This window comes from Heliangelus exortis, chromosome 1 (genome assembly GCF_036169615.1).
Source record: "Heliangelus exortis chromosome 1, bHelExo1.hap1, whole genome shotgun sequence".
NCBI classification, from domain to species: Eukaryota; Metazoa; Chordata; class Aves; order Apodiformes; family Trochilidae; genus Heliangelus; species Heliangelus exortis.
In genome coordinates this window covers 68323046-68337441 of record NC_092422.1, presented here as the reverse complement: position 1 = coordinate 68337441, position 14396 = coordinate 68323046, and the positions used below count along the sequence as shown (strand labels likewise).

Below are 14396 nucleotides of genomic sequence, written 5' to 3'. Positions count from 1 at the left end.
GCCCTTCAGAAATAGAAATATCACTGGAAGGTTCTTCAGAAGTTAAAGGATCATAAAAAATCAGGATTTGGAAACAACCTGTCAACAAACTAATCAATTTGTTCACATTTCTTTTTTTCCCTCCTGATGAATGCCCTACTATTTCAGTGAGATATTGGTGAGAAAGATGAAAAAAAAGAAAAATCTATCTATGATTAAAAAATACACTTTTCAGTTCTGCATGGGAAAAAAAGAATGCATAATTCAGACTAACTAAATGTTAAATGAACTAAAATACATACTAAAATATTCATAAATGTATTTATAAAAGTATGGTTAATCAGTTCTGATTGTTTTGTCCACCTTGCCATGATATTTTGTATTAATATTCATTTTAAAATTGTTATATTATATTATGTCTTCACCAAGAACCTCTATCCTTTTTACCCGTCTTTCTTTGAATATAGCACTTATTCAGTAGATTCCGGCATGACACATTTTAATCTCTTTTTAAAGCACCATAAGCACACATAGCCAACAAAAGGAGGGGTCCGATGCCGCATGGGCCTGCAGAGTTGTGTGGCAAATCAGATTGTGCAGCCACATTGGTGGCATCACAGGACAGAACTCACAGACACAGGAAGGATAATAATGTAAGGAGGAGTTAGCCAGGCTGCCAGAGTTGGTATTCATACACCAGTGTGACACTACAGGATTGACTGGTTTTGTTGTCCAGGGGACTATTTGGGTCGCCCTCTGCATTAGCCGTGGCTACCACGCTGCCATCCACAGGAGGGTTCTCCACGTGGCGTGATGTGAATTCATGATATTCCACTCAGTTGCTGCTCAAGCTCTTTATATTGTCTTTGTCTGTTGCAGGAGCTGTTTCCAGTTTCAGCTTATAAAAAGTTCTTCCTTATACTCAGCACTTGCTTCCCGGAGCAGGCAGGGAAACCCTCCCCTGTGGCAGGCAGGATGAAAAGACTTCGACCAGATTTTTAAAGGAGACTGACACCTACTAATGGCTCTGAGCCGAATACGTAAGCTGTGCCTTTGGAAACCCCTCTTTGAAAGCAAAGATCAGAAAGGCTGGGACAGAGAGGAAAGTGAGAACGAGGATCCTCCAGTGAATGAGCATGGAGTAAGTAAAATATTAGCTTTTTTAATTATAAATACTAAAAAAAAAAAAAAAAAAGTTTTTCCTTCAGGGAGGACTTTTTCCTCCCTCTTACACAAAGCTGATCCATCCTTCAAGAGGGAGTAAACATGCCAATATCCATGGAGACTGGGTACCCAGGGGCTCTGGCATTCCTGGGCAGCCTCCAGCCCTCCTCCCACCAGCCTTTTCTGGGAAGCTGTGCTCAAACACTGAACTTTTCCCTGCAGAGCTTTGCTCTCTTTGGATGGCATCCTGCCTCTGCCTTTTGCTCACATCTTCCTCTGGTGACCTCCAGCTCTGATGGCAACCTGGCCCCTGCCTGCCAGTAGAGCTGCTCATATCAAAAGCAATGTGTCAGGGGTTTTTAGGGGGCAAAGGGGGGGCTTACTGTAAATAACAGTCTGCTTTCCTTCCCTCTTGAGTGTTTCAAACCTAACTCTACTTCTTTGAGAATTAGGTGGTGAATGGCAGGTATTCTGCTATTATTACACTATTATAATTGCAAGAGTTACTGAGGTTTTACAATGGTATTACAGAAAGAATTATTTGCTTCCAGACTGCTTGCATGTGATCTACAGTATTTCTCCAGCAGGCTGCTCCCAATTGCCACTCCTGTTTGTCTGCCTTGTTTCTCTCTCCAGTTTTCCACCTGTTTCCACCGACTCTTGTCTAGGCTATAAGGAAAGCTGTGTGTTCCTACATGAGGAGTTTGAAGCCAGAAGGCAAAATTAGATCATTTAGATCAGGGAGTGCTAATCATGATGTGAACATGTATAAACTAATATAAAGCTGGGGATAGACCATTCCCTTCTGCTATTGCTCTGAAGGCATGGTGCTGCCATGCAGTAGCAAGGCCAGAAAACAGTAGCAAATAATTAATAAATAAATAAGTAAATATGGGGTTGGCTGACATGAGAGGATGTGAGAGAACTGACTGAAACCAATCTGCAGTGGGGGAAGAAGGGACCAATTTTCTAGCAGTTTCAGGGTGGCAGCTTGCTTTCTGTAAATTAAAGCTGAAAATGAAAAATGGGGTCTGCCCAAGGCACTTGGCTAAAAAAACTCAAACTATATAACAGTACTTAGAGTTATTACAAATCTATGATTTAGGACCACCTAATTCAGCCATTTAATAAAACAAGTAAAAGAAGCTTCTTTTGCTAAACCTCTCTATGTGACTGTTGAAGCATCTGCAGGCTTTGTGGCATTCCTGGCGTGTTGAGTGTATTGTAGTGTAAGCTAATTAAGCCTTCATTAATGGTTGATAAACTTAGAGAGAGGAGGGGTAGGATAGTCATGTGTAGTATCACCTGCAGAAGACATTAAGTATTTGGATAAGGTTTACAGACAATTAAAATTTTATAAATCAGGGGAATACACCCACAAAAAAGTTGTGCTGGCCAGTTCCTGCTGCTCATGACTCTGCAGGATTTGGACTTGTTTTGCAGAACTGTTTAGACTTCATTTTTGTAGACTCCTATAATTTCTTATGTGGCAATACGAGGCTGAATAATTGATGCTGTGTACTTCTGTTTGCAAATGAAGTAACAATGTTTTTAGTTAATAATCACATACGAAAACTCATCAATTGAAGCAAAGTAGTATCAGTAGTGATAAGACTCTAGTTGATATCTGCTTGAAAACAACCCACTCAATTAGATTTTGGAGAGTTCACAGTTGCCTCCAATGATGCTTTGTCAGGGTAGGCTTTTGTTGAGAGTAACTTGGTATCATTACATATATTCAGAATCCCCTTTGTCCATGCAAAGACTAATCAAGACTATTAATAGTGCCTCTGTCTCAGGAAAACTGGTGGTCTTTCTAAGACCTGTGCTTTCTCCTCCTGCATTTATGCATTAATAAATCTTTTGCTGTCCTGTTCTTGATTGAGCTCTTGTTCTCACTCTTGAGTTGCTTCTATGTGGTTTTCTCCCCCCTCTCCAATTCTTAAACTTCACTTCGAAAATCATTCAATTTCGGCCAGTGCATAGTTCAATCCCACCAGTACTTGTGTCTTTAAGGTAAAATTATCTCACTAGTCCCTCCTTTAGAAAGAGATACAAGAATTAATTGAGGGTGGTTTTCCCTTCCAATGTCACACCAGTGACTGTGCTCAATTTGTTGTTTACTGTAAGCCTAACATATGTTCAGGATCACTGCCTACCAGGAGCTGATTGCATTGCTACCTTGCACAGCCATCAGCTTAAGCTTAAACCATCAGCTTAACAGATTTCTGTCTCCTCCTTGCACATATTTGTTTCTATTTGGAAGAATTAAAATTTTGCTGTTTGTAGTGACTCACCTTCTTTCCCCAAGCAATGCCGGGCCCAAATTAATAACTTTTCCAGATGCTTAATTTGCTTCAAATCTTCATTGTTCCATTCCTTAGTGACATCTAGGAAATTCAGCTCCATTAAAAATAATGTTTATCATTGTTCTCTCTCTCCTTTTATTTATTTTTTAAAATCCTCCCTGACTGAGTTCTACATAATTGTAAAGTTGTGTCTCCCTTTGTACAAACTCTTGGAGTAGTCTGAGGTGCCAGGCATTTACACAGATATGACTTCCCTGTGAAATCATGTAGGAGCAGATTTCTTGAATGGAAGGGAGCTCAAGTATGGTGTAAATCTTATAAATAAAAGTTACATAGTGGCAGATATTTTCCTACTGTGTGCACTTATCTGGATCATTAGGCAGATGTGTTAAAATCACTTACTAATACTAACTGCCAAATTATTTTTAGGACCATCTTAGTTAAATACTTATTTGATGTCTTCATGTTCTTAAAAAATTGCATCTGTCTCCCAGATGGAAGTCTTTGGCTATGTCTTTAATATTATCATTTCCAGAAATAGCTTTCTAGGTAATTCTGAAAATGTTTATATATATATATACACATATGCATCTGTATGTAAGTTTTATGTTTTGCTTTCTTTCAAGACAATTGCTTTCAAGATTTATTGGAGTTGGTAACTTGCACTCTTCCTCCATGTATTGCTGAAAGATGATGACTTTGAGCTTTAAGCATGGTTATTTTCTAATGTACAGTAGTGCTGCAGAACAGCTTAGGATACGAACTTAGAAGTATAATCAGTAGGTTGCCTGAGATGGAATTTGTCCCTTGAGCCTTTCTTAATCCACAAGCAGGATTACCACAGGGACTAAATATCCAGCACTTAACACAATGAGAAAATTAAGAGCAAGAGTGGGGCTACAGACAATTAAAAGGTATTAGTAAAAACAGGTTTCATCATTTGTGGTCTTTTTTCTTTTTTTTCTCCTTTCCTTTTTTCTAATGTGGCAGAAAGAGGTGGGGAGCACAACTCTCCTCTACAGCTTTGAAAGAAAGCCTGAGTGACTGAGATGGGCTGTTGAGGATTGCTTATTTACAGGGTCCTTTAGAGACCTTCCCCCTGCAGCTCTTACTGAATGTGTCCTGTGCTCTGAAAGAATTCATTATATCCAGCATAATAACCTCTAACCCTCTAGGAGAGACACCATTGGCAACAAGAAAATTCTCCTTTACTTCAAATGAGTAATCCTAGTATAGAGATGGAAATTGCCCACAGTGCTCCTAAAGGTGGAACTTTGATCTTGGATGATTAAGTCCCCTTAGCCACTGGTTACTTATTGACAACTATGAGTCCACAGTCACATTTATAGCAAATCCTGTGAGTTGTGCTTGCCTGTTAGAGGTGATGGCTACTTTTTCATTCAAAAACATGTTTTTGTACACAAGATCTTTACACCAGAACTGAAAATCCCAAAATGATTTGCAGCAGCTTTCCCAGTCTGTCCTAGAGAGGTGCTGCTGCCCGATGTCCTTCACAATCAGTATATATTGCAATGACAGCTCAGTGAAAGTGGAAACAATAATCTAGGATTAGGTTTTAAGACTGCTGATCAGCAATACTTAATTGGAGGAACACAGATTCAAATGTTCTAGTGATATTTATATAAAAAGTATAGTATGTATGTGTAAAAATGTAAATTCTAGTTTCTGCAGATATTAAATATAGTTGATGCTGGTATAGGGCTCAACTGGCATCTTAGAATGCCTGTAGAGAAGATTGCTTCAAGTTAAAGCATTCTTTAAGGTGGTGGAGAGATGGAAGAAATTAAAACAGTAAAACTCTGTCCTCTCTTCCCATTAAAAGTGGGACTGAGATGTTTCCCACTATTGTGTATTTCCTGCTTCAGATCTTCTGCCAGAAGGTTCACATCATTCTCCAACCCTTACAAGTCACGCATTTGAAAAGTTATTTTGCTGTGTTTCAGGATGTACCTCCCAAGGCCACTGACATATTTATTCTGGAACATATTTATCTCAAGTGCAGCTATGGATTCTAAACCAAATATGCTTCTGTTTTTGGCTGATGATCTTGGCATTGGAGATATAGGTTGTTATGGGAACAATACCATAAGGTAAAATATCTCTCAATACAACATATTTAACAGTCTAGAACACCTATCCTGAATAATTAAGCCTATTTATAAAATAAGAAATGTTCTTAATCTCTTAATCCAAAGCTCTAGTAATTGTGCATTTAAGCATTTGTATATATGTGCATAGGATTGAGGGCTAAGAACACAGTGTGCAGTGAAAGAAAGTAAATACTGTATTTTCATTTTTCTTTTATTTGGGGGGTGGGACTTCTTCCCACCCCTCCTCCATGTTCTAACTCTCCATCCACTTGTCTTAGTATTACAGTTACTATGATCCTTCTTATGTCTATTAGTTACTAGTGTCTTTCTCATGAATTAATTACTTCTTTCCTTTTCATGCACAGTTAAACCTTGCTCTGTCCACCCAGTGCTTTTCCAAGATCTCTCATCCACTTGCTTGTTGTCTCCTCCAAAACCACACTAATGAGGACCAGCCTACATAATTTCTTATTTTATTTTGTGCCTTCAAAACTAGTGATTACATTACTTCAAACCTAAGAAAGCAAAGCAGAATTGAATGGGTATTGGGGAACACTTTACAAACATCATGTTCTCCAAGTAGAGCACAGGCATTTTGTCAGCATGCTCTGAGTGCATCCCCCTCACACTGTGGTGTTGGGGAAATAGGAATGTGTTTGTGGAACTCCATTATCATCCTCTGCTGGTGGTGAAGATGGAGGGAAGGCCTCTTTCAGTTTTTGTGGTATTGTAGTCCCTTATTCTAAGAAAAACTAGACTCCCAGACAAATATAACTGTATAAAGATATCACTATATTACTATGAAATAAACAGCATGTGTTGAAAACATGGAACAGGAAGTCTTGGTTCCAAGAGCTTCAGACACCCTGTGAGATTCTCTGGCTCGGTGAACTTCAAAATTCAGGGTCTAGATGTGCTGGCAAAGTGATCTGTTGGAAGTAATAGCATTCTTTCAGTTTTATTTTCAAACTAAACTGTACCAACAACACCTAGGTTTCTTTTCAGTGTTGCCAAGTGCCTTCTATGGCTGTATCCCAAGAAATGGATTCTTCAGTGGCTACAATCCACCTTCACCTGCTGTGCCAAACTTTTTCCTGTACCAGTCCTGGAAGAAGAGATTTTTAATTTTTTTTTTTTTTTTTTTTTTTTAAGGAACTGTTAAAAAGCTTTAGTTCTTCTTGGCAATTTATTAAAATCAGTTTCAGATTACATCACTTCTATTAAACCTGTTTTAGGACCCCGAACATTGACCACCTGGCAAGAGAAGGAGTGAAGCTTACTCAGCACATTGCAGCAGCTTCCTTCTGCACTCCGAGCAGAGCAGCTTTCCTCACTGGAAGATACCCCATCAGATCAGGTTGGGCCCATTTTGAATTACAAATTTCTGTGCACAATACCAAGGTACCACAATTGCCAATCAATTTTGCAACAGGAGAATGCAGCTATTTCCTCAACCTGAGGCAAAAAATGCATTGCTAAAGGCTCCAAATTTCTGTAACTTCTGGATGGGAACCACTGCCTTCACCAGCTGACAGAGCTTTACCCTGACTTTACAGCATGTGGGCAATCTATATGATGAAAATATATAGGTATGGAGAAATGCCAACAGCAGTGGTAACGCTCACTTCCTTAGGGCAATGCAGCCTGGTGAAAACTGATAGAAAACCTTTTGATGGTAATGATTAGAGATAAGGGGTTGAAATGGGGATCCAAGAGAAATGGGCAAGGTCATTGCCAACACAGTGCAGAAATTCACAAAACTGATAAAAAAGAAGTATTGGATCATCCATTCTCCACCTACCTCCTTTTGAAGGAGTTTATAGATATCCATCTCTCACTAGGCATTCTATAGGACAATTAGGTGCCTACTTAGAGAGCTAATTGCAAAATCAGTGTGTACATTGGGTGAACTGTATCTCACCTAATGTGATACAGCATCCCTCTGGCACAGAGCAATGCAACTGTTATGTCTCATTTTAGATGAAAAGTGGAGAGGCTAAATTATTCATTATTCAGAAAGGCAGAAAATAAAACCTAGGATGTACTGTCACCACTGATTTATTATCACTTTGATGGTACAACTAGTGACAATCAGGATTTTTTTGGAAATGCAACTCCTGATTACCTGAAGTACATAAAACACACTATTGATAATGTGATGTGACTGCCTACAAGATACACTCAGTTTTATGTCTTGTGAGGAATTCTGGCTTCAGGTTGAACCCCTGACAGAGAGTGTGGCAGGAACAGCTCAGCCTACAATGTCAGAGAGCAAAATTCCCGCAGGAATCACCAGAGCTGTTCCTCTCAGGGATGGCTTCCAGCAACAGGTACCGGGTGCTGCAGTGGAATGCTGGCTCAGGAGGGCTCCCTGCTAATGAAACATTTGCCAGGCTGCTGCAGCAACAAGGACTCATAGGTAAGGGGAAGAGTTTTAGTGTGACCATGAAGAATGAACTAGTTATATGAAATGAGTTAAAGGATTGTGTTTGCCCAAAATGGTCCTTTAGTCATAATTGTGAATCCTTTCCAAGAGACTGGGAAGAGTAAACACTCATATTTGCAAGATGACTAAAAATACTGCAATCTGGCAATGCAATCTCTGTGACAATGGCAATGTCTGCACTGAGCACCCAAAAGAGAAAGAATTAAAAACTGTCTCATGATTATAATGGGTGGACATTTATTTTACTTAGCCTAAGATTTCACAAAGATTGGTCCACTGTGAGAGCTTGGTTAATGAAGAGTTTTTTCCAAACAAAACAATGTCTTTAAGCATTTCATCTGCCTTTAGGAGACGAGAGGCAGAGAAATAAAAGAAGATAGGGAAAGAAAGGAACAAAGTTTGAACCACGGAGGAGATGAAGCACAAGTGTCCCATCGATGATGTTGTGAGGGCCCAAAGAGGCATGATACAGTGGCTGTTTCCTCAGATGGAGCCAAAATACAAAGGTGTCAAGGAAGCACTGCCCCAGAGACCCTTCCTGTCTGTGACTTTGGTCACAGTTTCAAGATTAATCATTCTTTTGCCAAGTATCTCCAGAATCACCTGGTAAAGTCTCTCTTTGCCCTTCCATTTGCTTTTGTTGCTCTCAAGTGACAGGCAGTCCTGCAATGCATCCTTTCACATAAATGGTAAGAACTTGTGTCCCTTAAAGCCAGGGAATATGGGGCCAGCTCTACTAAATTAATTATCATCTCCAAGTGTTGGAAATAGGGGAGGCTGCTAATGAGTCACAAGCTAATGAAGTGTGATCTTCCTGGGTGAGTCTGTATTTACTTGGCAATCATATAACCCAGCAAACCTCAGGGTCCTTTGATCCAGCAGAGTTTCGAAGCAGACAGCACTTGCCTACTGAGTCTATTTTGGGGAGCAATACAATGAAAATTTGGTTTATGGCCTTTTCTCTTTCTTTTTTTCCTGTGCCTGAGAATTATTTCTTGTGCCTGGGATGTGCCTGAGAAATTATCTCCCTGAGTCTGCTGGTCAAGATATCTGTTAACATTAGCCAAAAGTTTACTGGATCTTCCAGTAAATCTGTCACATTATATTAAAAAGGAGTTATAGTAAACAATTGAAAGCTAGGAAGGGAATACATTAAAACAGCCAGCAAGCTGGAGTAGCTTAATTCCCTGACTCTCATTGAAAGGTAATTGAATCCAAATCTTTTTTTACCCTTAGCTGAGTAGCTGAGCATCTTGTGAATTTCTCTGTTTATCCCATGGTCATATGGAGATCACCCATTACAGTATGACATTCTCCTGATCAGGCACTGGTTTCACCCAACATCCTTATGCACAAGGAGAATGCTTCAATATTCTGTTGACAAACTGAGTGACTTGCTTAATTCTGAAACAGATGCTGGTGATGATTTAGATTAGATGTTAGGAAGAAATCCTTCACTCGAAGGCTGGTGAGACACAGAACAGGTTGCCCAAAGGAGTTACGGTTGCCCTTTCCCTGGAAGTGTTCAAAGCTAGGTTGGATGAGGCTTTGAGGAAGCTGGTCTTGTGGGAGGTATTCCTGCCCAGGGCAGTGGGGTTGGAGCCAGATGATCTTTAAAGTCCCTTCCAACCCAAACCATTCTCTTTTGAGTCTGTGATGCTACACAGGGCTTCTTTTGTGTTGTTTACATTTTAATGATTCAATGTCTTTCATGTTTTAAAATCTTCAGGAAAGTGGCATCAAGGTGTAAATTGTGAATCCTTCAATGATCACTGTCACCATCCTTTAAATCATGGGTTTGACTACTTCTATGGTATGCCCTTAACACTTCGACAAAGCTGTCAAGAAAACAAACCCTCAGAGCTGGATGGACCCCTCCAAGCTCAGCTTTGGCTTTGCGGTCAGATAATTACCCTTGCTGGGCTCACTCTCACTGCTGGAAAACTGACTGGTTTGATTTCCATCCACTGGAAGATAATTGCCTGTTTTGCTTTGGTGGGCGGCCTCTTCTTCACTTCTTGGTACTCCAGTTGTGGCTTTGTGAGGTATTGGAACTGTATCCTGATGAGGAACCATGAGGTCACTGAGCAACCAATGAGGTCAGAGAGGACTGCTTCCCTCATGCTGAAGGAGGCTCTGTCATTTATCAAAAGGTAAATGATTGGGTTTTTTTCTTTAAAGGAACCAGGATGTTCTGGGCCCTTGGAATATTTTTTTTTTCAGTAACCATAGCTGTATCACGATAACTGCTTCAAAACTCATATCCAAGTTCACCATTAAGAAAATCGTTCATATTTTAATTGCAACTGTCTCTCATTAGAAGCTACAGTAAATGAGACAGATTTTAACCAAATGACCATCTCACTATGCCCTGTAATCTCTAATTACCATATTTACTCCAAGATTAACCATCTAGTTTTTACATTTCACTCTACAAGCCCCATTTGTACTCTTTTTCATAAACCCTACAAAACATCTAGATAAATCTGTCTGATGCACAAAAGTATTTCATGTGAAAATCTCAAACCAATTTACATCTATTTTCATGGATTAAGAAGGAAGGCAGTTAAGAATATTAGTCTTCTACATTCAATTTCTGTCTGCACAGCCTTCTATAATATTTCTGTGCATCAAGTGTCTTTCTATAAAACATGAAAAATAGCTATTCTTTTCTTATAGTTTGTGAAAACAAATACACTGAAAATTGTAAGTGACCACCTTAGAAAGCCACATGAAAATTAAGGCAAATATGAAGTTGTATCCAGTTGCGTTTAATTAAGAAAGCATCAGAGTTAGGCATCTTGATTCATTCAAGCACTGCAAAAGCTATGTCTGTTTACACATTGGAATTTGAAAATAATCTGGCGTAAAAGGGTCTTTCTTGCTCATAATTCATGCAAAAAGAAAACTCAGTTGTGATCAATAAGCACTGGATGTGACTACAGTTAAGAAGCAATGTGTGTGTCTGTGCATTGAGGAACAGGAGACCTTTCAAAATTTCAAACACATAACAAAACTATTTTTATATTTCATTTCTTTTTAAGAAACAGGCATGGACCATTCCTCCTCTTTGTTTCCTTTTTACATGTTCACACACCCCTCTTTACTACGGCAAAATTTCTTGGTAAGAGCCATCATGGTTTATATGGAGACAATATAGAAGAAATGGACTGGATGGTGGGTAAGTATTCTTCATGAAGGATTTGTTCCAGAAACATACACCATAGGTGTTTTACACCTATGTACATAGTATTTTAAAGCAGGAAAACTAATAAGGAAAAAATACCTACAGAAAACTAAGCTATTAAAAACTTCTTATGGGGAATTGCAAAATGTTATTGAAACCTCATAAATATGGCTTGATCTTTTTAATTGGTCAATAGAAACCTTGTCTCTCTTCTGAAATTTAAGGTAAAATTCTGGATTCACTTGACAAAGAAGGTTTGAAAAATAATACATTTACATACTTTGCCTCTGATCATGGAGGACTTTTGGAAGCTCAGGATGGATCTGCTCAGCTAGGTGGCTGGAATGGTATTTATAAAGGTACAAAAAGCACTACGACTTTATATGAATGGTGGAATCAGAAACCTAATGAATTTGTCTGCCTCAAGCTATTAAGGCTGGAACAAGTTATGTTTTCACCTTGAAATACAGGTGATATAAAGAGGTGCTTTAATCTTAAAGTCACCTTTTCTTTAGTAAAGTGCAAGCTCTATTACACACCTCTTTGACAAAGGTATTGTCCAGTTTGTTGCCTGTAAATGATTTTGTATTCTTCAATAAAAGGTACTGGAAAAAAGTGATAATTCCCTGTACTGCATTTTTTCCCTCTCAGTCTTTTTTTCCTCTCTCTCCACAATAGGAATATTTCCTTATTTGCTTGAGGTATTTTTCTCATTATGTTCCAGAAATCATTGCTGCCTAGCTAATCAGCACAAAGCAGAGCAAGGGCACATTGTGTCATGACTTGTAGCAACAATTTATTCCTTGTACGCTTTTATATTCCCTGCAAAATCAGGGATTGGCTTAAAATCCAAATGCCCTTGGTGGCCCAAAGAGGATCTCGCTCTTTACCTTCTGCTTGTTCATTTCTGTTTTGAATTTTCTTCAACCTGCTCCGCAGTGCAGAGGCCTTTTTCAAGACAAAAGAGTGTGTATTCATTGCATTTTCTCCCACCTACCTCAATAGCCCATTGTCATCAGGCTACCTCATCCTGTGACCCACCACAAACATGTACAGAATGTGTTCACCAGTGAAGCATCCATCTTTGTAGAAAATTTGATGTTTTTATATTCCTAAAACAGGTTTCTTACATTTCAAAACCCTTTTGAGATGCTTGAGGTCACAGCAGAGGTCAAAGGTGTGGAGTTTTGGCTCCCATGAGGTGGATCCACTGTTGCTGAGCAATGGGAGTGGCTGGCCCTTATGAAAGGGAAGGGCTTTTTGGTTAGGCACAGAATCATAGAATCATTCAGGTTGGAAGGGACCTTTGAGATCATCAAGTCCAACTCTTAATCCACTTCCACTGTGGTTACCAGACCAAGGCACTGAGTGCCACATCAGTCTCTTCTTAAAAACCTCCAGGGACAGAGAATCCACCACCTCCCTGGGGAGCCCATTCCAATGTCTGATCATCCTCTCTGTAAAGATTTTTTTCCTAATATCCAACCTAAAACCTCCCCTGGCAGAGCATAAGTCCATGCCCTCTTGTCTTACTGGGAGCTACTTGGGAGAAGAGTCTGTCTATCCTCCATCTCACTCCCTGCTTTTGCTTGACAAAGCACTTCTCTTTGTGGATAAGACTGATTCATAAGTCTGATGGAATATAATGTAGACAATGTTTTTTTTTCATATAAAATATATAATTTAAAACTGGTTTCTGCTTTGGGAGTTAGTTAAATATTGTCCTCATGCACCCAACATCAGAATTCTTCATTAGCTTAGTTTCTGTTAGTAGCAAGTTGTGAAAAGATGTTTTCCTGCTGTTTAAAGTAAAGCTGATGAGGTTTCAACTTCATAGGTTCAGATTTTTTGCTTCTGAGTTAAGAGATGTTGTATTAAGCATCGGGAGAGTCAGATCCAAATCTCAGTTTCCAAAAAGGAGGAGATGCACAAGGTCTATGAAAATGCAAATGTTAAGGACATGGATTTTGAAGGGAATCTTTGGTTAATAAGAGAAGAATTTTTATCTTTTTATTAAAATAGTATTCTAATTAGTAGTTCTTGTATAGGTTTAATAGAAATATCAAGCATTTCCTCAGTCTTGAGTTCTTCCAGTTTCCAGTTCCTCCTCTGTTATTTTGCTGAAAACCTCTTCAGTAACACAGTGAATGCAGGTAACGTGGAGAATAAAAGACTGAAGTTGTTTTGTTGTTGATGAACATAGGTTTTTAAAGATAGATTTCTTATTCCTACCCTAACCTGTGTTAAAATAGAGATTGCCTCCTCCTATCTTACTAGGTTTGAATGGGCTGCATGTCACATTTTGAGGCCTTCTAAAGTATGCAAAAGAACAGCCAATGCTGTTGTATAAGCAGTTTATTGCTGTACCTTTTCCTGTACATTTGAGCAACTCCTGTACATTTCAGCAAGGCAATTAAGAGTGTTTGCATCTGAACTTCCATATGGTGTTTCATCTCACTGCAGGTGGAAAAGGCATGGGAGGCTGGGAAGGAGGGATCCATGTGCCAGGGGTATTTAGGTGGCCAGGAGTATTGCCTGCAGGCACAGTTACTGATGAGCCTACAAGTCTCATGGATACTTGAGATATCCCCTGACACTGAGATATTTCTCTCTCTCTGCTGAGAAAGCTATCAGAAAATAATTGTGTCCTTTCTCTCTCTGGGAATGGAAGTGGATGAAAATAAAGAAATGGAATGTCAATCAGAGATTTTTCTCCTTCCTTTGAGAAGAAATTGTCAGGAGAATTGAAGTGTCAGCAAATGACTAGATGACAGCTCCTCCAAACAATTGCATTTTAAGAGTCAAATGTATTATAACAGAGTTAAGTTCTTAAAGAAGTGTGAGGGCATGGGGAAATATTGAATATTTATTTTCTGCAGTATCTTCAGCACAGATAGGTCTACCTGTCCAGAAAACACAAAAAAGAAGAAAAGGTGACAGAGGAAAAGAAGGACAGGGTAGTCCTGTTATCCTGCCTGAAAAGCAGAGTGGGAGGAGAAAAAGCCCCAGAGATTTTATTCTTATTTATAGCATCTCTTTTGAGGCACTGAAATAGAGCAGTGTTGGTCTTTATAGAAAACTGCACAGAATTAGCTGTACAGGAAATCTAGAAAAGGCAGTAGCCATGTTGTGCCCGTATTTCAATAAGGACTTTGTACTCTGCCTGGAATTCAACTAAAGCTTTCACGTCGGTTCCAGTT

The 14396-nt window shown here is 39.2% G+C and overlaps 1 protein-coding gene across 3 annotated transcripts; it reads left to right on the top strand.

Moving 5' to 3' along the window:
- The first annotated feature begins 799 nt into the window (after window positions 1-799).
- On the top strand, window positions 800-12642 carry LOC139797738 (arylsulfatase D-like). Of its 3 annotated transcripts, XM_071747524.1 has the most exons (7): window positions 800-1120; window positions 5417-5563; window positions 6799-6920; window positions 7875-7982; window positions 9739-10162; window positions 11054-11190; window positions 11421-12635. In XM_071747524.1, exons 1-7 carry the CDS (start codon window positions 1110-1112, stop codon window positions 11657-11659), a joined length of 1188 nt encoding a protein of 395 aa, XP_071603625.1. In that variant the 5' UTR covers window positions 800-1109; the 3' UTR covers window positions 11660-12635. The 3 variants fall into 3 exon arrangements, with proteins under 3 accessions (XP_071603625.1, XP_071603615.1, XP_071603606.1); XM_071747514.1 differs by lacking the exon at window positions 7875-7982 and having other exon boundaries at window positions 11141-11190; window positions 11421-12642; XM_071747505.1 differs by lacking the exon at window positions 7875-7982 and having other exon boundaries at window positions 11421-12625.
- The last annotated feature ends 1754 nt before the right edge of the window (window positions 12643-14396 follow it).

Coding starts and splice junctions, on each gene's coding strand:
- LOC139797738 (XM_071747524.1), top strand. Junction 5,564..6,798: donor TATGGGAACAATACCATAAG/GTAAAATATCTC, acceptor AACCTGTTTTAG/GACCCCGAACATTGACCACC. Junction 10,163..11,053: donor GCTCTGTCATTTATCAAAAG/GTAAATGATTGG, acceptor TTTCTTTTTAAG/AAACAGGCATGGACCATTCC.